This window comes from Physeter macrocephalus, chromosome 21 (assembly GCF_002837175.3).
Source record: "Physeter macrocephalus isolate SW-GA chromosome 21, ASM283717v5, whole genome shotgun sequence".
Taxonomy (NCBI): Eukaryota; Metazoa; Chordata; class Mammalia; order Artiodactyla; family Physeteridae; genus Physeter; species Physeter macrocephalus.
In genome coordinates this window covers 117,029,267-117,055,654 of record NC_041234.1, presented here as the reverse complement: position 1 = coordinate 117,055,654, position 26,388 = coordinate 117,029,267, and the positions used below count along the sequence as shown (strand labels likewise).

General features: G+C 43.1%; 1 protein-coding gene across 2 annotated transcripts in view; it reads right to left on the bottom strand.

The window, feature by feature from the left end:
• The window catches only part of AFF2 (ALF transcription elongation factor 2), a 496,057-nt gene that overhangs the window by 67,802 nt on the left and 401,867 nt on the right, over positions 1-26,388 (bottom strand). For both annotated transcript variants that reach the window (XM_024117055.2, XM_055081794.1), the window contains one exon: positions 19,746-19,783. In XM_024117055.2, coding sequence (XP_023972823.1) covers positions 19,746-19,783 — 38 coding nt within the window. The remainder of the gene's footprint in view (positions 1-19,745; positions 19,784-26,388) is intronic.

Genomic DNA, 26,388 nt, shown 5'->3' with positions numbered 1-26,388 from the left:
GGAGAGGCCACGACAGTGAGAGGCCCGCGTACCACAAAAAAAAAAAAAAAAAAAAAAGAGATGGATCCAAAAAAAAATTATTCTGTATCACACTTGGGTTGACCTCTATCCAGAAGCAGAAGCTTCTGTGTGTCTGAACTCCCCTCCCCCACTCCGACAACTGAACTCCATTGCCCCTGTGGGCAGAGGTTGGTGGCCTCATTTTGGAATCCCCTTCAGCGTCTAGCAGAGCAGAGGTGCAACACATTTCCATTCAAGTCCAAGAATCACGCAGAATGCTTTCCCTGGGAGAGGTAGTAATTGTCCAAGTTATCTCCATTTTCATAATCCCATAAAACTCAAGCATTGTTTATCTAGATGGAAGGCATCAGATGCAGGTAAGAACCCCGAAGCTAAACAGCTTTGCCTTCAGTGACAGAAAATTGATGTTTGCTAAAAGTATGTAGACGTACATACCCACACGCACACACATGATGGATTCTTTTCACAAGTCCCACTAGTCTCTTTTCACTAGCTGGAAGGTTTGATCACTATCTTTGTTCATTAATTATGTCCCTGAGACAAATCAAAGTGCAGACAGTAAAAAAAAGTGTCACATTTTGAGTTTCCATAGTCGCCCTGCCACCCTACCAAGAGGATTTGAGACTCATCCATCTATATAAAGGTGAGATTCAATTCACTTTTTATAGAAAAATCTAAAATCTGGTGGTCGTTTCTAATGTTATTATCTCTGTCAATAGAACTGAAGTCTTAAATACAATTAGGCCCCACGTATCTGCTGGCAACTGCCAAAGTCTCAGCTGTAGCTCCATTTTGACATACTCCGCTTTTTCATGAAAGAAAAACAGCCCCGGAGAATCACCCCTAACTTCCTTCTCTGTAACAAACATTACACACCAACTGTCCTCTTCCTTCTAAGGTCTAGATACTCACCAGCCTCATAAACACGTATAATCGGATAAGATTTTGGTTGGATTTAGAAAGTGATTTGGGACGCTGTGAGAGTTGGTACACCGTGGATTTCCTGGCAGAGAAGAAAACCCGTCTAGGCAAAGGGTATACGTGTCCTTCAAAGCAAACGATCATGTGTTTTCTTAGGAGTCGAAGGATTTTTTCGATTCCCTAGGCTCTGTCTGTGGGACCCTGTTCAACTCTGCTAATGCACACTGCGATTTTTAACACATGCCCATATTTTATCTATCACACATGCTTTGTTTTTACTTACTAGTGAGTTAGATATGGTTTGCTATGTTTCAGTTTCCAAATTTTAGCGCACAGTAGTAGAGTTTACTATTCATGCACTTAGATCTCACATCATAAAGCTGACCCTAAAGGGAATACGGAAGAATGGCATCTTTAGGGAAATCACCTTTCAACAAGGTGCTTTTGGTAATTCAGGGACAAAGCCCCTCGTGCCAAGCATATGAGGTACAAAAGTAAACCATTTTAATCCCCAAATCGACAAAGTCTGACGAAAGCAAACTCTAACTGCATCAAACTAGAATTTAGTCAATTACATATGGCCCATCATGGTATAGACTTGGTTTTGAGGCATCAACTCCCTATAGGTGTTGGTATGTGAACGGCATTGCTTGTTTTATTATCTGAAAAATGTCTGTGTACTTTATAAGGGGCTCCTGTGTAACAATGAGCACGGTGAAGGCCAAAGGACATTCATGCATGGAGAGTGCCAGCCGAGTTCTTGCTCTGGCTTCAGAATCTGCCAGTGAAATCTGGCAGAGCCATGTGCTTTCCATAATAAACTTGTCCTTCCGCCAGTGGCTGCTGGATCCCCGCAAGCCAATGAGCTGTTTCGAGCCTGAAGCAAGAGAATATACCTTGGCAAAGAGGAAGCATCGCAATGAATAATGAATGACCTCTCCCCACTGCTGGCGTGGAGGGAGGGGGATGGGAGGGGTTCCTTGTAGATGACCGACTTTGAGTGGCAGGCAGAAGGTTGGAGAACAGGAACGGTAAGTGGGAAATGATTTAGACCCAAGTGCTGGTGTTTTGCTGAGAACATCCTAATCACTGGGAAGAGAGCAGGGGTGTCTGAGTGCCCATTAATAAGTGCCATCAAGGTATCTGAACCCCCTGGGCAAAGTCATTCCAGTATGTGAAAAGACAAAGGGAGGGAAAAGAGGGTCCGTAGATATGAACTACTTTCTACTTTTTCTTCTTTTTCCAGAAAATATAAGAAAGATGAAACGGATTCATTGAATTCCCCCAAACTGAAACTGTACTCCAGGAGTACCAAATGGTGTGGCATTTGAATTATTCTTTAGCCACAAATTAGCACCTCTTAAGAGCTTCATGCTTTTCAGCCATTGATTTTTGATAAATCCTGATTGGCAAATGTGAGAACAGATGTAGGTGTGCCAGATGGTTTTCCCAGACTTACTCAGGTCTAACTGCCAGACTTTGGGCCAACGAAAGCTTAGGAAATTAAAGAAATAATTTATTCTCTTCTTCCTGACTCTGGGGACGGTTCTCTCTGTGCTCACTAGTTCACGCACTGCATGCAATGCCATTCATTTGGAAGAGCTCACTTATGCAACTTCCAGGCCAAAAGAAATATACCAAGGGACGGAAAACAGAAAATAGTTTCAAAAAATTAAAATATGCTGGAAAACAGGGAAAATGCCAATTATCAGCTCTCCAAGATTTTATGAGAAAATGCTTGATTCCTTTGAGCCAAACAGTGTTTACAGTTGCAGCAATGAAAATTCTAATTTTGTGCTCTAATGAACACAAAACGATCCACACTCAACCTTGGCAAAACTTGTAATGACTGTGTAATTGAAGTGACTTTGTCATATTAAAATATTTCATAAAATTATAGAAAAATGCCAAGAAGTAAGAAGATGGATTGGGAAGCCTTGGATAGGTGATACAATAGCCATACCCTCCCGCCCCCCGTTTTATAAGTAGAATGAATAGTTTACAGAACTGAAGAACACCATTCATACTTAACACCAGTTTACCAATCCATAAGATGTTAGATGCTTCCGAGAAAGAGCCACATAATTTCCTTCTAAGCATTAAACATATCAAGTAATAATTTTCTTTTGTTGCGAAATCTCTCAACACACTTAAAATGCTATTAATTCCTCCTCACTATACGTTTGGAATGTAGAAAAGGGAAGACCTTTTTTAAATTTTCTGTTGACATTCCCTAGTTAGAGTCAGCTAGTGGTTCTCATCCACAACGGAGGCTATGGGGACTCTCAGTCTCCAGCATAGTTGGAAGAGGAATACAAATCACAGTGATTCATGAGTGTAAACACACAGATTTGGAGAGGACCTTGATTACACCCTAGTTCACAGACTATTGAATAGACTTGAGGCCGGATTCCCAATATACCATTCTCTTGGAGCTCTTGGATTCAGAATTGGAAATATCCACTTCCGTATTGCTAAGGCTTTTGTCTTTGTGTCACACATGCAAAGTCTAAATACCTACTCTTTGGTTTAGCCTTCTAAACCAAAAGACAGTGTCTATACACTGTAAAATGGGGTTAAACAATGTGTAACGGGGACCCAGAACAGCCAAAAAAAAAAACCCCCAAAAAACAAAAAACAAAACCCAAAACTTGAAAAAGAACAAATTGGGAGGAATCACACTTCCCTATTTCAAAACCTATTACAAGGCTATAGTAATCAAAGCCATTTCAAAACCTACTACAAAGCTACAGTAATCACGACAATCAAGACAGTGTGGTACTGGAATAAGGATAGATGTATAGATCAATGGACCAGCAATAAGCGTGCAGAAATAAACTCTCACATTTATGTCTTTTCAACAAATGGGGCTGGGACAATTGGATTTCTACATGCAAAAGAATGAAGTTGGACCTCTACCTCACACCATATATAAAAATCAAGTCAAAATGGATCAAAGACATAAAAATAAGACCTAAGACCTAAAACCGTTAGAAGAAATCATAGGTGCAAACCTTCATGACCTGGGGTTAGACCATGGGTTCTCAGATATGACACCCAAAGCACAATCAACCAAAGAGAAAAAATAGATAAGTTGGATTTCTTCAAAATTAGAAACTTTTGTGCTTCAAAGGACATCATCAAAAAGTTAAAAGACAACGCACAGAATAGAAGAAAACTTTTGCAAATCATATATGATAAGGGACTTGTGTTGAGAATATATAAAGAATTATCACAACTCAATAATAAAAAGACACAGGATCTGAATAGGTATTTCTCCAAAGAAAATATAGAATTGGCCAATAAGCACATGAAAGAATGCTTGACACCATTAGCCATCAGGTAAATGCAAATCCAAACCGATTTCACTTCACACCCACTAAGATGACAATAAACAAAAAGACGGATAATAACAAATGTTGGTGACAGTGCCAAGAAAGTGCAAGCCTCATACGCTGCTGGTGAGAATGTAAATGAGGCAGCCACTGTAGAAAATAATCTGGCAGGTTCTCAAAAGGCTAAACATAGAATTACCATATGATCCAGCATTTCCACTCCTAGGTATATGCCTAAAAGAGTGACTACACAAAAACTTGTGCGTCAATGTTCACAGCAGCACTATTCATAACAGTCAAAAAGGTGACAACAACCCAAATGTCCCTTGTTGATGAATGGATAAACATGATGTGGTCTATCCTTAAAATGGAATATTTTACAGCCATAAAAAGGAATGAAGTACTGATTCATGCTACAATATCGATGAACCTTGAAAACATGATGCTAAGTGAAGGAAGCCAGACACATAAGACCACATGTTGTATTATTCCACTTATATGAAATGTCCAGAATAGACAAATCCATAGATACAGAAAGTAGATTAGTGGTAAGGGCTGGGAGGAGGGAAGAGTGGCGAGTGGCTGCTTAATGGGCACAGGGTTTCATTTTGGGATGGTGGAAATGTTCTAAAATTGATTGTGGTGACTGTTGTACAAAGCTGTGAATATACTATGTGAATTATATCTTAAAATAGCTAGTTTTAAAAATTGTGTCATCATCTCAAAAACACCAATGTATATGTCTAAAATAGAGACAGTTTTAAGAGAGGGATAGACATTACAGGAGATGCTGATCTGGACAGTATGGGTATTCATATTTATGTAATTCATCAGATCATTACTCCAATTTTCCAGTTCACTTTACCTGCTTACAATGGGGCTGGGGGCTTGAAGACTGCTTAGGACCACTGTCTAGTTGATTCAGACTAGTGGCCTCCTTGGTAAGCTGGTGAACCTTCCAGGTTGTGCCCCAGTGGCTCCAAATATCAATAGTAGGTTGGCTAAAGAAACGTGTTTCTGGCTCACTGAGGTACCCTCAAATGAGAATGACTTTGCTTAACTTACTGAGCTGATATCATTAATGCAACCCAGCTTTACTGATCCCAGCATGTCTCTAAGTAGATTTTGCTATTCCATAGACAAAAGGCTTCCAGGTCAAACATGCTAGGGAACCACTGCAATAACCTGTATTCCCTCTCTGAGAGATGCACAATGTCCATTAGAATGTTAAGGGCTCAAAATTCAACTTAGGAGAAAACTTTTGAACCCAGCATTTCCTGTATTTATTTGACCACTTTGCACCAAACACACACACCCACACATGCACCTGTTGGTTTTGTTTCCTGCATAACACCTGTTAACATCCTTCAAAACACGATCCACGGACCACACTTTGGGAAACGCTAACTTAGCCCATCAACAATTGGCGGAAGGAAGAGAGAACTATGACCTTGAAGCTTTCACTATCTGAGGACGTTACCTTGCTTTGAAAAATTTTAATCTTAAGAAGGATGAATATGGATGCATAACGCTCAAGTCCCTAGAACAGTGTTTTCTAACCTTTTCCACATGTTGGTCCATGTAGGAAAGGATTGGAATAGTATGGTTTGTAGTCAAGAGACTCTAGGGCTCCTGGGTCCTGCCACCCCAAGTGTTACAAGGATCAGTAGACCTGCATTTCTGCAATCTTCGCCAGTAAAAAACTGTGGGGAAGTTCCGTTCTCAATAATCCATCGCCAAACCACCCTAATTCAACTATTTTCATGTCGGAGAATTAGTAGACAAGCTGTCTAGGTGATACTTGGCTTATCTGGACATTGGAGAATTTGTGCGGACACTAGATTAATGTTTTTCACATCACTGCGAGATTGACTATAGTTCCGTCGAGGCGGTCGGAAGCGGGTGGAGCACAGGGGTGATTTAACACCAAACTGCCAAATCCAGGAGCAGAACTGGATTCTTTGAGGAGTGAGACTGAGCATGGTTGCATCTACACACCTAGCTCTTTTTTTCCCCATCTTTAGCGAGATATAATTGACATTTAACATTGTGTAAGTTTAAGGTGTATAACGTGATGATCTGATATACTCTATTGCAAAACAAGTACCACCATCAGGTTAGGTAACACACCCATCACCTCAAATAGTTACATTTTTTTTTTTGGTCTGTGTGGTGAGAACTTTTAAGATCAACTCTCTTAGCAACTTTCAAGTAGACAATACAGTATTGTTAACTACAGTCACCATGCTGTACGTTGCATCCCCAGAACTTACTCACCTTAACACTGGAGGTTTATACCCTCTGACCACCTTCACCCATGTCCCCCCGCCCCGGCAACTACTAATCTACTCTCTCTTTCTATGAGTTTGGTTTTCTTTTTAGATTCCACATATCAGTGAGATCATACAGTATTTGACTTTCTCTGTCTTATTTCACTTGGCATAATGACCTCAAGGTTCACCTATAGTGTCACAAATGACAGGATTTCCTTCTTTTTTGTGTGGCTGAATAAGATTCCATCAGATATAAAGTTGACCCTTGAACAACATGGGTTTGAACTGCATGGGGCCACTTATACATGGATTTTTTTTTTCACTAAATATGTACTATGGTACTACATGATCCACAGTTTGCTGAATCTGACTGTGGAGTTATACCTGGATCTTTCACTACGTGCAGGAGTTGGTGCCCCTAAACCCCTGTGTTGTTCAGGGTCAACTGTACATACAGCACGTCTTCTCTATCCACTCATCTGTCGATGGACGCTTAGGTGGCTTCCGTGTCCTGGCGATTGTAAACAGAGCTGCAGTGAACATTGTGGTACATGACTCTTTCTGAATTATGGTTTTCTCAGGGTATATGCCCAGCAGTGGGGTTGTTGTAACGACCTCATCTTAACTCAGCTACATCTGCAAAGGCCCTATTTCCCAATAAGCTCCCCTCGCAGGTACTGGGGATGAGGGTTTCAGCATATCTTTTGGGGGCGTAATTTAACCCCTAAGAAACATGACACAAGGTGTCACCTGCATGTGAAGTGCCTGACCCAGTGTAGGCGCTCAATGCCAAGGGGCTATTATTACTGCTGTACATACAGCACGTCTTCTTGATCCATTCATCTGTCGATGGACACTTAGGTGGCTTCCATGTCTTGGCTACTGTGAATAGTGCTGCTGTGAACACTGGGGTGCATGCGTCTTTTCAAATTAGAGTTTTCATCTTTTCTGGGTATATGCCCAGGAGTGGGACTGCTGGATCATATGGTAGCTCTCTTGTTAGTTTTTTGAGGAACCTCCATACTGTTTTCCATAGTGGCTGCACCAATTTACATTCCTACCAACAGTAAACACCGAGAACTTTTGAGCAACCAGGATTCCCGTGCAAATGGCACGATGAGAACTGCTCATTGTGATAATCTTGCATGGTCTTCCTAAATCATCGACGAAGGATTACATTACGTGTGAGATGGTCTCTGGATCAGACACTCTTGTAATTCCTTGAAAATCCTTCTCTCTACACGTGGTAGTTCCATTAACCAAATTATTTTGATGAACAAGAGCACTTTTTCCCCCAGGCCTCTCAAATAGCAAAAGAAGAAATATAACTTTTTTTTTTCAAACATAGCAATTTTGTTTTTATTATTCATTTGCTGCCTTATTCTTGTTTTGGGGGGAATTTGAGGTATACTGAAGATTTTTGTAGCGGTAAAAATTCTTTCAAGGATCAGATTTCAGAAGGCTTCACCATGTGCTTTCACTTGAAAGACAAATCCAATTCGACATGAAGTTTCATTATGAAGAAACTGTTACATGTGATGACACTGGTTATTGAAAATTGAAATGAAGTGAGAGGAAGCTAACACCGACGTGTATGAGATTCTGCTTTCTTTGAATGACACAAAGAACTCAATATATCTAATCAGCTCCGTTATGCCCACTGGGAACTGAGCTCCGTTGCTATTGCATAGGGCTGCTTCCTGATTGCTGGAAACCCAAGTATTAAGCCTTATGTCAGGTACATCAGTACTTAAAGAGCTTTGTGGGACTGCTGGATCCTGGGCATTGTTTTACTTTCCCTCTCTCGGTTAAAGTAATGATAGTAATAATCTGGGCACAAAATTCATAAAAGAAGGGTCCCAACCAGTCAGCACAGACCGACATCTTGGCTTTTACACTTAACGTCTGAATTATTTGAAACCTAGAGGTAGGCATCGAGCCCATCACCTCTGATCAAGTTTTCTCGCGCTCTGATGAGTGGCCGTAAGCAGAGAGACTTTTAACAGCAACACAACAGGGGAATCTTCTCTCTCCTTCCTAGTGTAGGTTTTGCCTAAGAAGTTCAAGGGCTAAGATGCAGTCTATACTTTGATGAGGGTCTGCTCTGTCTCCCGCTCTTGTTCAAAAAACTATCCTTTCTGTCTTTCCGTCCACGCCAACTCTCCCATAACCATGAATCAGATAAGCTTTTGAGTACCTTTTCTTCAGTCTCCAGAGTCCATGTCACCCCAGGGTTACCAGAGCCCCCTGATGTGTGGCTTCTACATCAGTTTTCTCCTTCCCTTCCTCTGTCCTGGAGGCTCAATGTATTCTGTCTATAATATTCTTAGTTTGCACTTGGTGGAGTTTGGGAGCTGGGGTACATTTCTGAATTGGGGTCTCCTGTTTAGCTGTGCTGTCAAGATAACTCTGGATTCTTTTCATAACTAAAAAAGTCAACAAGCAGGCAGTGACTGATGGATGAGCTATGCCTGCAAAGGTAGTGTGAGAGCTTCACTACTCAGTGTCACCATTCTCCCTCCATAATTCAGCCCTGTCATCCATCCAAGAGCTTCAACGTCCTAGATCTTTGTGCCAAATTGTTTTATGATCAGCATTTGAAGTACAAACTACAGGGAGTCCTGCCATGACGAGTAAAATATTTAATGTGTTTGTTAAAAGCTAGAATTAGATTACTGACCTGTAAGTCAGTAAGTCCCCCAAACAATTCAAAGTAAATTTCCCTAACCTGTCTTGTTCTTTCACCCTGCCTGAAGGATCGCTAATGAATGTGCTGGCTGAATGAACAGAAAGATTGCGAACTCACACAGCATCGGCCTGGATAACGTGCCATGGGCACCAGAAACCTGTTCGTCCCATGCAAAAGGTTCCTCTGGAGTACGTGCCTCATCCAGAGATGATTTTCCAATAAAATCAGCCTCGATTTTTGCAAGCATAAGAGCAATCCCCGAGGGAGGAGATCAGGCAATTCAATTCTAGGAAATGCTGTATGAGGCAAAATGAACCTTGAAGCAGTGTTATTTCCTGAAACACGGTCTTGTTTTTTAGTTTCTTTCAGACACATCGATATCCAGTGAGAAATTTGTTTTTTAAACTCCGTCTACTGAGATGTGACCAAAGGATTTAATTACTTACATATTCATGAAAATGACATGAGATGAAAGAAGGTTTGTTTCGTTGTACTGCTGCACGGAGTTACTGCCTGAACCCTTGTGGCTTGAAGACCAGCTCCCTTAAAGGGAGAGCCGGGGCTGTTGGTCAATGTGGGCACTGACCAAAGGCTTCTTCATGCTGTGACGGTGAAGTATGGGGGGAGGAGGAACCGCAGATCAGGAGCTTCTCAGACTCCCCAGCGCCGGGGAAGAGGGCAAGTGTGCATGTTTTGGCATTGGCCGCTGTGTGTCCCATCCTGCTAGTTTCTGAGCATCAAGATGGCCTTTCCAAAACATAGGAACTATCACGTGTTGTCACCTGTTAACTGAATGCTCTGTTTCCTTGTCCTAGAGGGACAAAAATGTGCCTTCTGTCATTCTTGAGAATGCTTAATGACATCAAATGCAACTGCCCACGCCTAAGCCCCGCCCACAGGGACGCTGACATCTTTCCGCACCCCCCCACCCGCACCTTCCCTTCAAAATCAAGAGCAGGACATATATCCTGAGTAGGAAGGCGGGTATAGAGCGGAGGCATCAACTGAGACAGAAAATTCTAGCTCTATATAGACAGGACAGGTCACTTTAAAATGCCTCAGAGTTTAGCCCAGATGGAATATTGACTCCTTTAAAGGAAAGCTTGGCTCCTTTCTAGGAAAAGTTATAACTCAGATGAGGGCTAACGAGGAGAGTGCAAAATCAGGCTTCCTCTAAGATTAAACTCATACTCATGCTGAACTATGAGAGTGGAACTTCAAAGTCACATCCTTAGACACCTGCACTCATTCCTTCAACAAATACTGAGCTCCTACTGTATGCCAGGGACTGTTTGAGGTACCAAGGTTATAGCAGTGAATAACAAAGTTCTCCCTCATATGGACCTGACATTCTCATGGAAGGTGGTGCTTCAAACCTTAGACAGTTGATAGCTAAACAGATCGACCTGACAGAGAGACAGACAGATGGATAGATACGGTATGCTAACAACTGCTGAAGAGGAAAGATAAAGTCGGGTAAAGGGGATGGGGAGCGTGTATGCGGGACGGGCTGCTATTTTGCACACAATGCTGCGGCTGTTGTTTTACAGAGCCTTTGTAAATTCCCTCCTCAGGGCATTCACTACCCACAAGAGAGAACCACTAATATTTTGAAACAATATTACATCGATTGTCTTGATTACCCACTTTTTCAACATCCATGACTCTAAATCACTGTCCTGGACTAGTCAGTTTTCAAAAGTTCAACCCCAATTCAAAGGTCTACCACCCGTCACACATGCGTGATGGAACGTCCCAAGAGGATCTCCCGAAAGCCTCTGCACCGCCATGACGCCCCTGCAGATGCGGCCGGCAATGCTCAGCTCCGTTATTGCAGGGCAGCCCTCATTTGGGTAGATTTAAAACCAACCACACAGCATTTTCTAGTTGCATCATATATGAAAACAGATGTTTCTGCAGTGCTAGGAAATAGTAGGGTCTCCTGTTTCTTTTAAACATCCTCCTCTACAGTCTTGTTTCAATCGCATCAAATCTATTTTTGGAAGTAGGTGGGGTTTAAGTTATATATGAATGCATATACGCGGGTAGAGAGAGTATATACACGTCTACGCAGATCTTCAAAGCAAGTTTACCAGCTTGTCGAATTTGCTTAGTAAACCCTGGTATCATGATTTGAGGCCAGTTAACCTTCCTTTCACTTAGCCAATGTGGGTAGTAATACACATCTCCAGCTGGTGGTAGAGAAATGAATAAGGTGTGCTTCTCCGTGGAGATGCTATTATTAGCAGATTCCTGGCCACTCCCACTTACAGAGTTTGATAACGCGGAGACCAGTAACTCACAGGGCTGCCATGGAGGTAGACAGCCATTCACGCCCTGAAGCTGCTAACAAAATAAGCAAAAATCCAGAGTTTTCTGAAGTATTTTCCCTAACTACGTGGACCCCGCTTGTGGGAACATGAGGGTTAAGAAGAGAAGAAGGAAAGCAGTCAAAACATTAGGGTGTGGCCAGGACAGGGAAATGGACACGGAGGAAAAGATCTGCAACGTCTTCAGCAACAAGTCTATCTCGGATTTAAATTACCTCGGAGCATGAGGGTAGATGGGTGCACAGAGTACACAGATGTGTGTGCACGTAAAAACTGGATGATAAGGACACGCGATCTACCGCCATGCTACAAATTCTACAAACGGAAACATTTTCCTGTGGAAGAATGACTTAGCTTTTTTCTGTTGTTTTGTCTTTTTTTTTAAATGTTGACTCTCCAGATAACTGCTGTTGGTTTAGGCAAAAGCTTAAATAAAGCAGAAACTATTTGTTTCCTATTTCAGTCCCTGGCCAAAGTAAGTCATTCCTCCTGTTCTCGGTCTCCCTAAACTAGTGGTCAACGAAATAACTTATGACCCCAGGCTTCTGACTTTGATCCTGTTCTGTGGTAGACGGAGGATGGATTTAGCGTTTTGGAGCCCTGCGCGTAGTTACCAGGGGGGCCATGCATCATTTCTCTAGAAATAAAAATAGCCCTACTGTGCTTACATTTGCGGATGATAAAAATACATTCAGAAAGAATTTGTATGTCTGTGGAACGAATTCAGAAAACGAAGCTAGAATAATAGTGTTATGTGTCACGCCTACCGAAAATAGTATGTCTTGGTGTAGCCTAGATGTTTGAATAACGTGAAAGGTACTGTATGAAAATTTAAAATTTTCAAACGTAAGAAACAATCAAGGGTTGGTAAAGCCACAAGGGAACAGCTGGAGGCTCAGAGGCGCCCTGCAGGAGCGAGAGTTACATGACAGTCCACAGAGAAGGATTAGCCAGATGTAATCAGAAAGGATTTGATGCCTATTTCCCCACAAACATTTTTTAAAGGGTGCCTTATAATCCATCCCTACATCGCACCTTTAACTTTCTGGAACAAAAGAATCCTGTTTAGCGTTTTCTTAGTTGTGTCTACACTGTACTACTCTCCTCTTCATGCTAAAAGTGGGGCCCGAGTCTTTGGCGGTGTGTTGCTTCCAGTAAGCTTGGTATTTCCTGCTCCTGTGAAAAACGCCTCTTCTCCTTAGCTGCCTCGACCTCCCAGATACTGCTCACAACACGCATGTGCTTTCCTCTCGTCGCGCCTTTTGAAAAGTGTTGTTCTCTTTTGAATGGCTTCATCCCCACTGTTCACTGGGGCCCCTGCTGAGCTAGGGAGAGCCCCCTCCAAGCAGGTGCTCGATCCTGCATCCCAGGCACGAAAGATGCTGCATACGCTTCAATCGCAGAGCCTGCAGGGCATGATGTGTCCGTTTCCTCCCAGAGTGTGTCAACTTTCAGGGCAGAAGCTTTCCCTAACTCCTCTCCCTTTCAATGGAGCCTGGCACAGAGTAGGTGCGCAAATCATGATGGTTAAGAGAACACATGACATGACGTCTTGGAAGTTCGAGCAGATCAGCCACGTGATTCTGAGTTTTCAACGGTTTTCTGGAAGATCGCTGAATGGTAATGTTAAAGTAAAATTCTAGGTGTAACTCATGTATCAAAAACTGAGTTGACTTGCGTGCATGGATTAATAAACAAAGTCGTCCATTTCTGTTTAAGCAGCAAATGCTAATACGAAGAACAGAGTTAGAAAGTAACATGCTACTTAATGAAGTACAGGATAAAAAGAGGTGTTTTCAAAATGTTGCTTAAAAAGTGGCTGAATTTCCTTTAAAATGGCCACTCTGCTGCACCAATAACTGGGTGCTTTCTATTTCCATTTTATCATCCTGGTGCTTAGTGTTAATTGACCACCTAAAGAAGAAAGGTTCTCATCAAGCTTTTAGGTTTTATTGTTATCTTTCCTTTAACCACCTTTAAAATGGCCAGAGCCGATTAGAGGGTGACTATGCTTTAGCTGACATCGTAGAGTGCACACTGCAGACTGCTGGCTTCAGGGATCTCATTCAGAGGGACCTAACCCTAAACGCCCCCTCCCCTCATTGAGAACTGCTCTCCAGAACACCCACAACTGATAAAACTCATTGACACTGTGACACAGTAAAAGACACAGGAGATAGTCTATCATTTCAGACATGGGGGATTTCCTTCCTTCCCGTGGTGGACGTTTTCAATCATCCGCTCACCTCGAATACTCTTGTTAGAGACTGGACACCAATTAATAGGTCCTGGGTTTCTCAAACCACCTACGGAGGCCAGGCCTCCATGTGGTCCTTTTATTTTGCATAGACCGGAGCATCCGATTCTGTATCCCATGACCCACCGTGCTGGATAAAGGTGCCCTCTGGCCCAACACGTTTGGGAAACCTTGGGTAGGACAAAGATAAGTTGGTCTCTTTCTACAGGACCTCTCTGAGCCTGCATCATTCACAGGGTGCTCCAGGAAAGGGCTGGCACAGTGTCTGCCAAAGCTCCGTGGCGCTGGAGCCTTTTGTTCCAAAAGGAGACAGTCCCACAAGACTCGGCAGAACACAGTGCAGAATCCGTGGCCTTATCATCCTGAGAGGACATGGAGATTGCAGGGATGCTCTGCGTGTCTGAGCTGCGCGTGTGTCCAAGAGCACCACAGAGATATGGACTCCGGCCACAAATCACCTTTGGTCACAGGGGTCATCTAAGAGGCTCAACCCCAACATCCTGGGAGCCATGCTAATCTAGCTAACATAGTTCTTTAAAACTTTAGTGATGTGGCTTGTCCCTCATTTCATGAATGCACGAGGCAGAGATTATGGGAAAAGGCACTGTGTGTGTGTGTGTGTGTGTGTGTGTGTGTGTGTGTGCGCGCCCGCGTGATGTGTGTGTATAAACGCATATATCATATACGCAATGTTTATAATGTATGGGCTGGTATGCATCTACATCAAACTTTAACATCAAGTATTTCCGCAAATAAGCATCATTATAAAACAAAATCTGAAGCTTTGCTTTATGTTTAAGAGGTGGAAGAACCATATAAATAATCTAGCTGAGGTGTGTAGCAAGGAAGGAACATACCCGATTTCACACCACAGGCTAGTGTTAGATTCAGGACTAGACCCCAGGTCCATGGGCTCTTTGTTTATGTTTAATAACTAGTGGACTAACTGATGATTCACAGTAACAAGGTAGAGGTCTTCAATGTTATCCGACTCTACCAAGCTCACTTCTTTTATGTGGATAAGCTCCGAGGGCCCTAGGCCATCATTTCTTCGGAGCCTCAGTTTCCAGCCGGTCCTTTCACTGCCTGCCACCTCGGCACCAGCGTCTCAAGCCAGGAGTCTCTGAAGTCCCGGTCCTAATGTCTCTTCCTCCGCTCCCCCTCCCCCATCTTCTCCGATAGTGATAAGCAGAAGCACTTTCCATCCCGAGGGCCTCCCTTGTATCTTATCTGTCCCCACTTAACAAACGTCGGTCTCTCTGTCTTGTATTTAGTTCTTTACAAACCGATTTGATCTCTCCTCCTGGACTCTAAACTCCTCGAGGGTAAGACCTGTGTCAGATTTATTTTTAATTCCCTCAGCATCTATCACAGTTCCTGGAATGCTGGAGGTCCTCAATAAATAGTCATTGGATGAATAAATGAATAATGCACAACCATCGTGGTCAGGAAAATCTTTGTGGCTATTTGTCATTTTCAATAATGAAACCACCATATCTATAAGATGGATCAGTGCCTAAATGAAGCTGTAATTTCCTAAGCAGAGTGGATTCGGATCCCGATTTGTGAAAGACAACCACCACGTTGCTTAACGCTGTCGACGTGTAACGTGATAACTGCTTGCTGCCCACCCTTTTGGTAACAGATGTCAACCTCGGTTAGATTCAACTCAACTTATTAGTGCATGTGGCTTTTAGCCAAAAGCAATTCACATTTGCAGAAGTGTACTATCACATATGTCTTAATAACAGAAATGTGTTTTTTTAAAAAACGTATGTGATAAGTCACATATGGTAAAAGAAATCTGTACATCTCTCAGGCCTTGTTGCCACAATGAAGCTTGCAGATAATTGCTGCAGAACGTTCACATACAAGCGAAAGTCTCTCTGACACATTAAAGAGGCACGGTTTGAACATACTAATCAAGCGTTGATACGGGCATGGCTCCAATTGACTGATAGGTACGCCAGCATCTCTTGTCCTGATCACTGATCTTAAGAACGTACAATTTTGATTCTTATCCTCAGAGGTAATATTGAATGTTTCAAGGTAAAGTTGTTAGTGAATCCAGGTACATTATCTGCTTACATTCACTAAGCATATATTTAATTTCTCCTTTGTATGGAGTGTAATTAATGTGTACCACCGTCTCCCTACGGTGATGAAAGAAGCTTACAACCATGAAGGTATTAAAAATAAATTAAACGAGTGGTTGAGAAATAGGGAGGGGGGAGGCGAACCTTTAGAGAAGAAAATATACAAAGTAAATAACATTGTGAATCATTCACCCTCACTTGAATTGAAAGCTTAATTAGCCTTAGTTAGATCTTGGGAAGGAACAGAATTTTAGAAAATGTATATGCCATTTGCAATATATCCATCTACGCACAACTTGGAAGACTACCAACATGCTCTAGCTATGTGTTCACGGGTTTCTGAGGCATCACTGCCCCGTCAATGGACCTCATGTCCATAACGATTTTCAATGACCCTGAATTCGGAATGGTCTCTGTGCTCTGAATAAGGATTAGGTGACACCTCAGCCCCAGGAAGTCCTGAACACAAGATAAAGGGCTCAGTGAATACCTACTCAGTGTTTTAGAGGACAAAAAGAGAAAGGGTTCATGACAGTGAAGTTAACCTTCACTGTCATGGAAAAGTTTACATCTGCGCCTTTTCCTACCTGACCAACCAGAGCAGGGGTCAGCAAACTTTTCCTGGAAGGGGCCAGATAGTAAATATTTTTGGTTTGGTGGTTTGTACAGTCTCAACTCTGCCACTGTAGCACAGAAGGAGCCACAGGCGATACTGAAACAAATGAGTGTAGCCGTGTGCCAATAAAACTTCTTTTATGGACACTGAAATTTGAATTTTGTATAATTTTCCCCTGTCATGTAATAGTCTTCTTTTGATGTTTTTGCCCCAACCATTTGCCAAACTCTGCACCAGAGGATGACATCCAATCACACATAATGATCATCTTCACCAATGTGTGCTCATACTTGAGCTGTTTTAAATGATGCCTCCAGACCTCTCCTGTTCCAGCAAGGCCGTGCACACTTTTCATTGTACGCCCAAACAATCACATGTTAATTCTCATATACAAGATCAAGCCAATAAATGGTCAGAAGCGAAGCAGTTAGTATGAACCAGAGCAACGTAGGAACATTTTACACGCGGCGTGAATCAGAAGAAGAGAATGGACGCCTCGGTCAGTTACAACACACGAACCCTTTGGCCCCGACACTCTACTAGGGTAGGTACCAGTCTTATTAAACCTCCAGGCCAGGTTCCTGAAAGGACTGTTTTCTGGGATGTGTCCAGTTTGTTTACTTGCTCATTCCTTCAGAAAACACGTAACAAGCCCTGACTCTCCTTGGGATCGCAGTGCACTGTGTGTGACTGAAATTCTCTGGCAGACACCAGAGACGGAAAGAGGACCACTATACATAAAACTGTTAAAAACTTCGCTTCTGCTCTGCTGTCAGGCAGTTTAATTGAGCCGTGTTCTGAAATTCCCGTCCCTGAGCTGAGGTCTTGAAGAAGGCTGTCTTCTTAAAGCACCCAGATGGCTGTGGCTGGGCAACTGAGTTAGGTATCAGGTATTAGGTACCAAACGCAACAGGACACTCAAACTCACGCTGACAGCGGTATCTTATTTAATTGGAAAACAATGCTAAACACCTACCAGTTGGTTGTGACTTACGTTTGTTAACTGGACAGATCTTCAAATGTACTTAAGAGTAAAACATTGTTCCACATTCTGTTAGTAATCCTTTGGCTCTTCTAGTTTTTCTGTTTTCTCGTTACAACGTTCCTTAAAGTGCTAGACATTCGATACAGTCCGTACTGGGAATTAGCCAGAGCTCATAAAAAAATATAATTATCTGTAGGGTCGAATTCTCACAAGGAGGAGACAGAAAACTGGTCCCACTTCCAGGCCATCAGTACGATTTAACGAAGCCCCGCACACTGCCAACAGGCTGTCTTGTGCACGCAAAGATGGAGCTTGGGACTCATTTCCTATCGGGAGGGCTTGAACTTGGAGATGTCTGTCCCACCGAGGGCCAGATTTACACTCCGCCTGCCTCTGCCCCATCCCTTGTGACCCGGGGCATGCATCTGCCCGCGGGTGGACTGGAGGGAGGGGCGCAGTCGGACTGCGGGAAAGAAGATCACTAATGGCCCACCCAGGGACTCAAGACCTGGCCTAGGCCTCATTAGCACCATCCTCTAATCCATGGAGCTTGCCTGCCATGGGCTCGCAGTAGAGAAGCCTTCCGGGCAAAGACAGAAAAGAAATCAGGCTGCAGAGAAGATTTCAACCCCAACCAAACAACCAGACCAAGATTCAGCTACTAAAAATGCTCCCATAGGACGACTATAGCATAATACATCTCCAGACCACAGATAGCCCTCCAGAGGCTACAGAAGGCTGATAAGGAATATTCCATGGCCTAAGAAAATTAAATTTAAAAACAAAGTACACAAAACCTTTTGGAAAAATGAATTGGAGCTTGGATTTAATGGTGTGCTAAACACTACCCTGGTGACTTGGAAAAGTTAATTATTTTATAAAACGCAAGCAGCCTTCTTGTCACTGGCATTAGCTAAACCATTCTCCCAGAAACTATTAAAAATCAATGCAGGGCTTCCCTGGTGGCGCAGTGGTTGAGAGTCCGCCTGCCGATGCAGGGGACACGGGTTCGTGTCCCGGTCCGGGAAGATCCCACGTGCCGCGGAGCGGCTGGGCCCGTGAGCCATGGCCGCTGAGCCTGCGCGTCCGGAGCCTGTGCTCCGCAACGGGAGAGGCCACGGCAGTGAGAGGCCCGCGTACCGCAACAAAACAACAACAACAACAAAAATCAATGCAGTCCCAACTAGAAAACTGTATAACTAACTATATATATATATATCCAACTCTATCAATAATAACATTAAATGTGAATGGATTTAACAATCCAGTCAAAAGGCAGAGACTGTAAGACTGGGGGGAAAAAAACAAGATCTGACTATGTGCCATCTACAGGAGACACACTTTATATTAAAAGATACAGATTAAAAAACAAATCAATGCACTCCCCGTTTCTGCATTTGTTATCCACTCTAATGGAAGTCGGCTGACATAAGTTAACACATAGTTCCTAGAGATGTGATATTACCAGACCTGTAGTAACCCGGCAAATAGAGCAGATCTTCCCTAGGCCACATGGCTGGTGGAACTGGTATGCATCATAACACTGCAATCAGATGTCACAAACCCAAATGACAAGACAGCCATCTTTAATTTGAAAGTCTCCCTTCTGGAAAAGACAGGCTGTCTAAGATGTACTATATTTAAAAGAGTGCTGTGCGGCTTGTTTATAATTTAAGAGTGTCTCATAAAATGCCTTGGAAATGCCTCTGTTAGCTAGAAAAACCTTCAGTTAAATATATTTTTATGAGCTTTTCATTAACAGAGTAGCGAGGCCTTGATGCTGAGGTGCCAAACCTCCCCACGTGGCTGGAAATCACTTGGCACATTTTCAGCCATTTACGTCTCTGTCATAGGTCCAAGGTTTGCAATTAAAAATGTAATCTTTTTAGCATGTGCAAAACCCAAAGGCTTGAAGTACTCTGCATTGAATATGATTATAATAGTATTTGGCAGCTATTCATGGACGGCACATATTAATTTATGTAAACTGGGCATAACTTGGAGCACTTCCTCATCAGGACCACAGGAAAAATCAAAAAGCTGGTCCCTGCTCATTGGAGGGTTTTTTTTTTTTTCCTGCTTGTTTTGTTTTTGTTTTTGTTTTTAAATTGTCACGAATAGAGATGAACTCAAAATCAAGGTCTCTTTTACGACCTTCTTTTTTCACATGCCTGGAGTACATTCAAATGAACATCTCCAACTAATAAAAAAAAATAACTTACTTTACAGGATTATTCTTAGATTTTGCCTTTTCAACAGCCTGTGAACAGAAGAAAAAAATGCAATTAGACAACATTAGCAGGCATAATCTTTGCAACTAGTTACCAAAACAATAAGCAATATAAAATGCTCTTCAGAAACCTGAGGAGATAAGCAGACCGGAGACCCAGAAAGCAATTTTCCTCTCCCGGGGAGCATGGTTACTGGTCCAAGTGCAGCTTTCAGACACAGGCGGGCACTGCCAGGGCTGCCTGGGAAATTCAGCAGTGCCTGTGAGAGTGGGCCCTTAGGTTCATAACTCCATCCTCCTCTCTCCACTTTTCCCTCCAATTTTTTTTTTTTTAAACCTGAGCCCTGTGCTTGTGGAAAACAGCGATCATTAAGAACTCCCCCACTCCCACTCCATCCTTTCACGTTCTGGAAAATGGCTAATTTCAAAGGACCACACTGCCATCCACATTCTGAGATAAGACTCAACTCCATCCTTCCTCATGACTCCCCTAAGCTTCCTGGATGGTTCTCCTTTCTATTCGGGCTGACCATCTGTTGATCCCTAGAAAGGGACTGATGATTTATTGAGACCTTGTCTCTGTTGGGTGAAAGAGGACAGAGAATCTGGTTTATTGTTCTTTTGTGTGAGTGTATTTTGAGCTCAAATAAATTGAGACTGTATACCCACTGAGGAGAGACCAGGTCTTTAAAATGGACGTGTTAACTTTGTATATGCTTGACTTATGTCTGAAATTTTAGAACTAAAACTATAAGCTCTCTGTATCTGTCTGTATGTTTATATGTCTGTGATTCAGAAGTCTTTCCCTCTAATTATGTGAATATGTAATATTTTTCCTACCTCCAGATAATACCAACCAATCAGATTTTAAATGCCTTACACTAAAGGAGCTCATTGTGATTGGCTTAGAGATAAGCAAGTATTCATACAATTGGCCATTCTCAATATTTCAGAAATATCTCATCTCCCTCCTCCGTGTGCACCTGCTTGGCTTACGACAGGGTGTGGAGGCAGACACAGAGGGAATGGTCATGGGCACATCTGGGGATTTTTAGATCTCTGGCGGGAAACCGTTTACCCTGCATTGCTCCGGCCCCCTGGCTGCACCTGCCCGGTGATAGAAAGGCCAAAGTATCCATTTCTAAAATCATTTTTATTAGCAGATACCACAAAAGGGCAAGGGCTGACCGATGGCTTGGATCAATTTCCTCCCGTGGAACCTTTAAGAAAACACACACCAAATCATCGAAATGAGGAAATCTCTGGGCCTCTCGGCCTGTGTGCCTTAGATATGGAGCCTGGTCCCCGTTTATTGCTGAACCCATTGATCTGTGTACAGTCCATTTATCATTCATGAAAAGAGCTAGTGATCTTCACAGTATATTAGAAGAAACAACTCAGATCGTCTGTCAACAGCCCTCTTATTTCTGTTTCCCTCTCCACAGGGATTGCATCTCCTTCGATTCTTCTGGAATTAAAATGTTGCTAAGCAACACAGCTGGGGGCGCTGATGGCAGAACGGCTACAGTCTATCAAACTGTTTAAGCACCTGGAGGGTTAGAGTGATGATTTTTTTTTCATACTTCTGTAGCATAATTATGTAATCAGAACCAAACTTGTACCCCGCCACACTCTTTCAGGCTGTAGAAATAACATTCAGTATATGGGGAGCGTTGAAGCAGCGGTTTGCCAACCTCAGGGCTCTTCAGACTCTTTTAAAAGGTATCCATTTGGAGACCTTTATATCTGTGAATCCTGGAGGTGGGTGAGGGCTAAGAGATGAAGAGAACACTGCTATAAATTAGAAGGCAGAGGCAGCCACTTGTAACAGAGACTGTTTATAATCTAACATTGGACTGGACATTCTGAATGACCAAGGCATAAGCATACTGAACCTTTCTACGCATAACAACAACTCAGTGCACTTGGAAGCAATTTGTTTTAAATCAATGAAATACTTCCCCAGTTTAGACATTAGTGTTGGAAATCCAAGTCCTTCTCTTCTATTAAGTCTCAGGTTCTGTTTCTAGATAAATACCCGTTAATATTTGGGCACTTTCTTTGGCTCGGTAGGCAAAGACCATTTTCTCACCATCTGTGCCTGAGGTTGAATTTTGGCAAGTATAGTGAGACAGAGAGGGAATGAGGTAACAGGTGAAAATGACGAAACAAGGACTATGCGTCTGGCTGGCCCAGTCATCTCTCACAGGTGTTTAGGGTATGAATGCCTGTCTCCGAGCAGTCCCTTAAAGGATGCTGAAAGGAAGAGCCAGATGCCGGCAAGGAGTCGGGGAGAGACCTTGACCTTCACTACGGAAGCGCAGCCAGTCTGCACGCCCACGCTGGCCTTTTCTACCACCTTTTCTCCCCCAGTCCTGGCTGGTGGAATAGGACATGGCAGCGGGCTGAAGACAGGCCATTGTGGAAGTCACGTGAATCCACTTTTCCCAATCCCTGAAAATCCAAACAAATCTGTTCTTAAAGAAGACTTAGATGATCACAAAGTAATGGACATGGTGTTCCAGTGGTTTCCTTTTAAAGTGAGCTAGATGTGATGGGCTGAGCTTGCCACTGGCAGAAGACGGGGAGGAGAGAAATCAAAGTGACATTGCTTAACCTAGCTTTCATTCAGCGACATGTTTTCTGAAAAGGCCTCTCTTCTCTGCGTGTCGGGACTGTCACTTAGACCCAGTTATTTTTCTCTAATCAGGAGGCACATAATCATGTTCAAGGCCAGTTTCTTTGAAACATATGTCTTTTTATACAGTCATTACAGGAAAATAACTTCATTCAAATTAATTTTTTCCGGGTTGCTTGGATAGTGATGGAAAATAGGCTGAGAGGTTTTCTTTGGAGATTAACCCAGGATCATTCCAGAGTCCCCAGAGCTCTAGTGAGATGCTCTCATGTCACCCTCCTGTGTGCTCATCTCCAAATGAAATGGTTGCAGGGGGTGTCCGCCAGGCATGAGAAACGGCTCACCATTTGCGATCTCCACTTTCACTGTGATTTGACTTTGTTTTAAGCACGCTATAAGGAATTATTAAGAGACTTCGAAGAAAAGTTAAGTGAATTATTTGCATGCAAAGTATATATGGCTTTAAGGTAAAAGAACTAGTCTAGAAAATATACACGGAGAAAATTCCTCTTTTCCTTTTATACAAGTTCCAGATCCATGTTCAAGAATGTGATATACCCTGCAAAAGGAGGGAAATCAAAATGAAATGATACAGTGTGATTCACCAAGCATTAAGAGGGTTACATATTGGGATTACAGCTAATTTTGAGTTTAAAAACATACATTAAAGTAATTTAAACTGATTGGAAAATGGAGGCTAGATAGTTAACACTTATGCTGCTTTAATTTGTCATGTCTATATGCTTTTCAAAACCTATATCCTACTTATTTCGTGCCACGCTTCCCTAACATGATACTTATCTTGCCATCAAGGAAGTTCCCACGTAAGATAGGAGGATAAAGGGACCTCCCTGGTGGCGCAGTGGTTAAGAATCCGCCTGCCGATGCAGGGGACACGGGTTCGAGCCCTGGTCCGGGAAGATCCCACATGCCGCGGAGCAGCTAAGCCCCTGCGCCACAACTACTGAGCCTGCGCTCTAAGAGCCGGCGAGCCACAACTACTGAAGCCCGCGTGCCTAGAGCCCGTGCTCCGCAACAAGAGAAGCCACCGCGATGAGAAGCCCGCGCCCCGCAACGAAGACCCAGTGCAGCCAAGGATAAATAAATAAATAAATTTTTTAAAAGATAGGATGATAAAATAAATTAAGATGTTAAAAAACACACTCCAGTATGGTGCGACAAGATGCAGTGGGCTATATAAGTGGAAAGGGTGCTGTGCTAGAAATCCACAGACCTGGGTTCTGCTACCAGCTTCGCCATTTCCTATCATCATGACGTTAGCCATGCAGTCATTCCTGCCCTGACTCCATCAAGGGTGGTTGTGAGTAGCCAACATCGACGACAGTGCTCTAGAAACCACAGCATGCTAAGCAAAAGAGTGCATCTTGATTGCAATCAACTGGACTACGGTTGATTTAGAACGTTGCGTTGGTTTCAGGTGTACAGCAAGGTGATTCAGATACATATTATTTTCAAATTTTTCCATTATAGTTTATTATGGGGTATTGGCTATAGTTCCCTGTGCTATACAGTAGGTCCTTGCTGTTTATCTGTTTTATACATAGTAGTGTGTATCATCTGTTAATTCCGCCCTCCTAATTTATCCCTCCCCCACCCCCTCTGCCCCTTTGGTAACCAGAACTTACGGTGCATACATTTTTATAGCCAGAGAGTTGACGGGCTTTCTGACCAGTGACCAGGTTGTAGTATCAAATCTATGCAGTTATTCCAACGAGGATTACAGAAGCCATTCAGTTCCGCTCTCCATATCAGAAGCCGTTCTGGGGTGAACAGAATGCTTCTGTCTGTAAAGTCCTACTCGATGAAGACTCTGATGTGTTTAGATCCTGCCCGGCAGGAGAGACGGCCCTCTACCCTCACACAGGCCTCTGCCCTGAACCTTCTTGGGATTGGTGTTGGTGGTAGAGAGGTCAGGATACCCGAGACTGTGGAGGCACAAGTGTACACGCTACTGCCTCTCACACTCTCTCCTCCTGCAAGGAAGCCTAGGAAGCATCGTTCTCTTCGCAGCGACTTCTTCATCAGCCACCCCTCCTCTCACACCCGCTCCATCAGGAGGGCTCTTTGCTTTTTCACTAACATTTGACCCTGAGGTTGGGAAGCCCTGAGGATGCTACCCTCAGTGAACCTCCTCCATGATACGGCAGCTTGAGAAGCTATAGTCCCAGGGAGAAGACACTCATCGCGTTCCGAGGGGTGTTTATGAGCCAGTTCTTGTCTCATTCCCAGCACTGTATTCTTCTTGGTCTCCTGCTAAGCAGCAAATTTATTTCCTCAGGAGGGATGATGTGGCTAAGGGCATGCTTAGAGTTGCTCACTCATTAAATCTAGCCTCCTAAAAAGAAGAAGGACCTTGTCTTTCTGTTACATGGAGAATCCTTTTGCTGCACCAAAGCTGAAGTGACTCGAGGGCCACGGTGAATTACATGAACCATCAAATGTAGTTGTCGTGAAAAAATAGAAAGAAGGAAGGAAGGAAGAAGGAAGGAAGGAAGGGAGGAAGGAAGGAAGGAAAGTGGCTCTCTATTGAGCCCCATCCTCCAGGGCAGACAGAACATCTTATTTCTTTAGGGAGAAAATGCTACATCTAAAGCACTTAGGAAACTTGCTAGTCATCTTCTATATACCGACCGAACTTCTACACAATTCTTCGGTAAGGTAATTCTGCCCCAGTGATTACGTAGCATGAACTGTTACTTTAGTCCAATAGACAAGTATACTATATTCATAAAAATGTTTGGAGAATATTTTGGGGCTTTTAAGAAGCATGCCCTGAACATTTCTATCCAGACTTATGACGTTACACCCCTCTGAGACTGACAGAAAACAAACTCAGTGCAATATGTTTCCTGTCTGCTGAGACCATCAAAGTGAGCACTTAGGAGGCCTAGAGAGATTGGAGCCATGGACTCATTTTACAAGCCTACGTAGTCAGGGACGGCTTTCCTCCGTAATCAATAATCATACTGTCGGTCAAGCATAAAATGCGATTCTATTACCGTTGTTTTGCATGCCTTTTACATTTCCTGTTTACATGTTTTTCTCCTGGCATCCTACCAGCAGACACACCCAAACTGCATCTATACAATACATTTCTTGATAGAAAGTGCAAAGTCAATCATTCAGAGAGTTTCAAATAACTGGATACTACGCATTATGGAGAGAAGACAGAAGAGCAATCGATTGCACTGGCTTTGTACGTCTCTGTTTTACCTTTAATTTTTCATGGGGCAACTCTGCGAGACACAGCCATACCTTCATTTACTGGCATGTACTGGTAAACTGCCTTGATTGCTGAGTTCAGAAGAGAAACTCCTCTATTAACAAATGAACTCATCATTGGGGTATTCAGATGGTCGAAAATCAATACCTACAGAATTGGTTAGATCAATTAAAGAGACGTATCCCGAGAGCACTTGCACAAATATAAAAATGAATTGCTTAATTACAGCACTTAAACAGATTTCACTGGAATGAGTAAAACATCAAAAGGCTTATATTATATCCTACGGGCTGAGGTATCAGCTGGCAGCACGCACGCACACCCAGGATTGCAGCTTCACAGGAGAAAATGTCACTCAGCATTTTGCAACACCTGGATGCCTGCCTGAATTTCTGACTGACTTTACAGCCAGGGGTGACAATGTCTAGGAAGACACTCCCCACTATACTTAACCCTCCGGATGAGTGCTCAGGAGGGAACGTGGAAACATCCTGTATTTGAATCTTGAACCTGAAAGAAGCAAAAACATCTTCCCTAGCTTTAGAGTATTGGGCTTCTCCGATTTTAATTTTTTTTTTTTTTTTTTTTTTTTTTTTTTTTTTTTTTTTGCGGTACGCGGGCCTCTCACCGCCGGGGCCCCTCCCGTCGCGGAGCGCAGGCCCCGGACGCGCAGGCCCGGCGGCCACGGCTCACGGGCCCAGCCGCTCCGCGGCACGTGGGATCTTCCTGGACCGGGGCACGAACCCGCCTCCC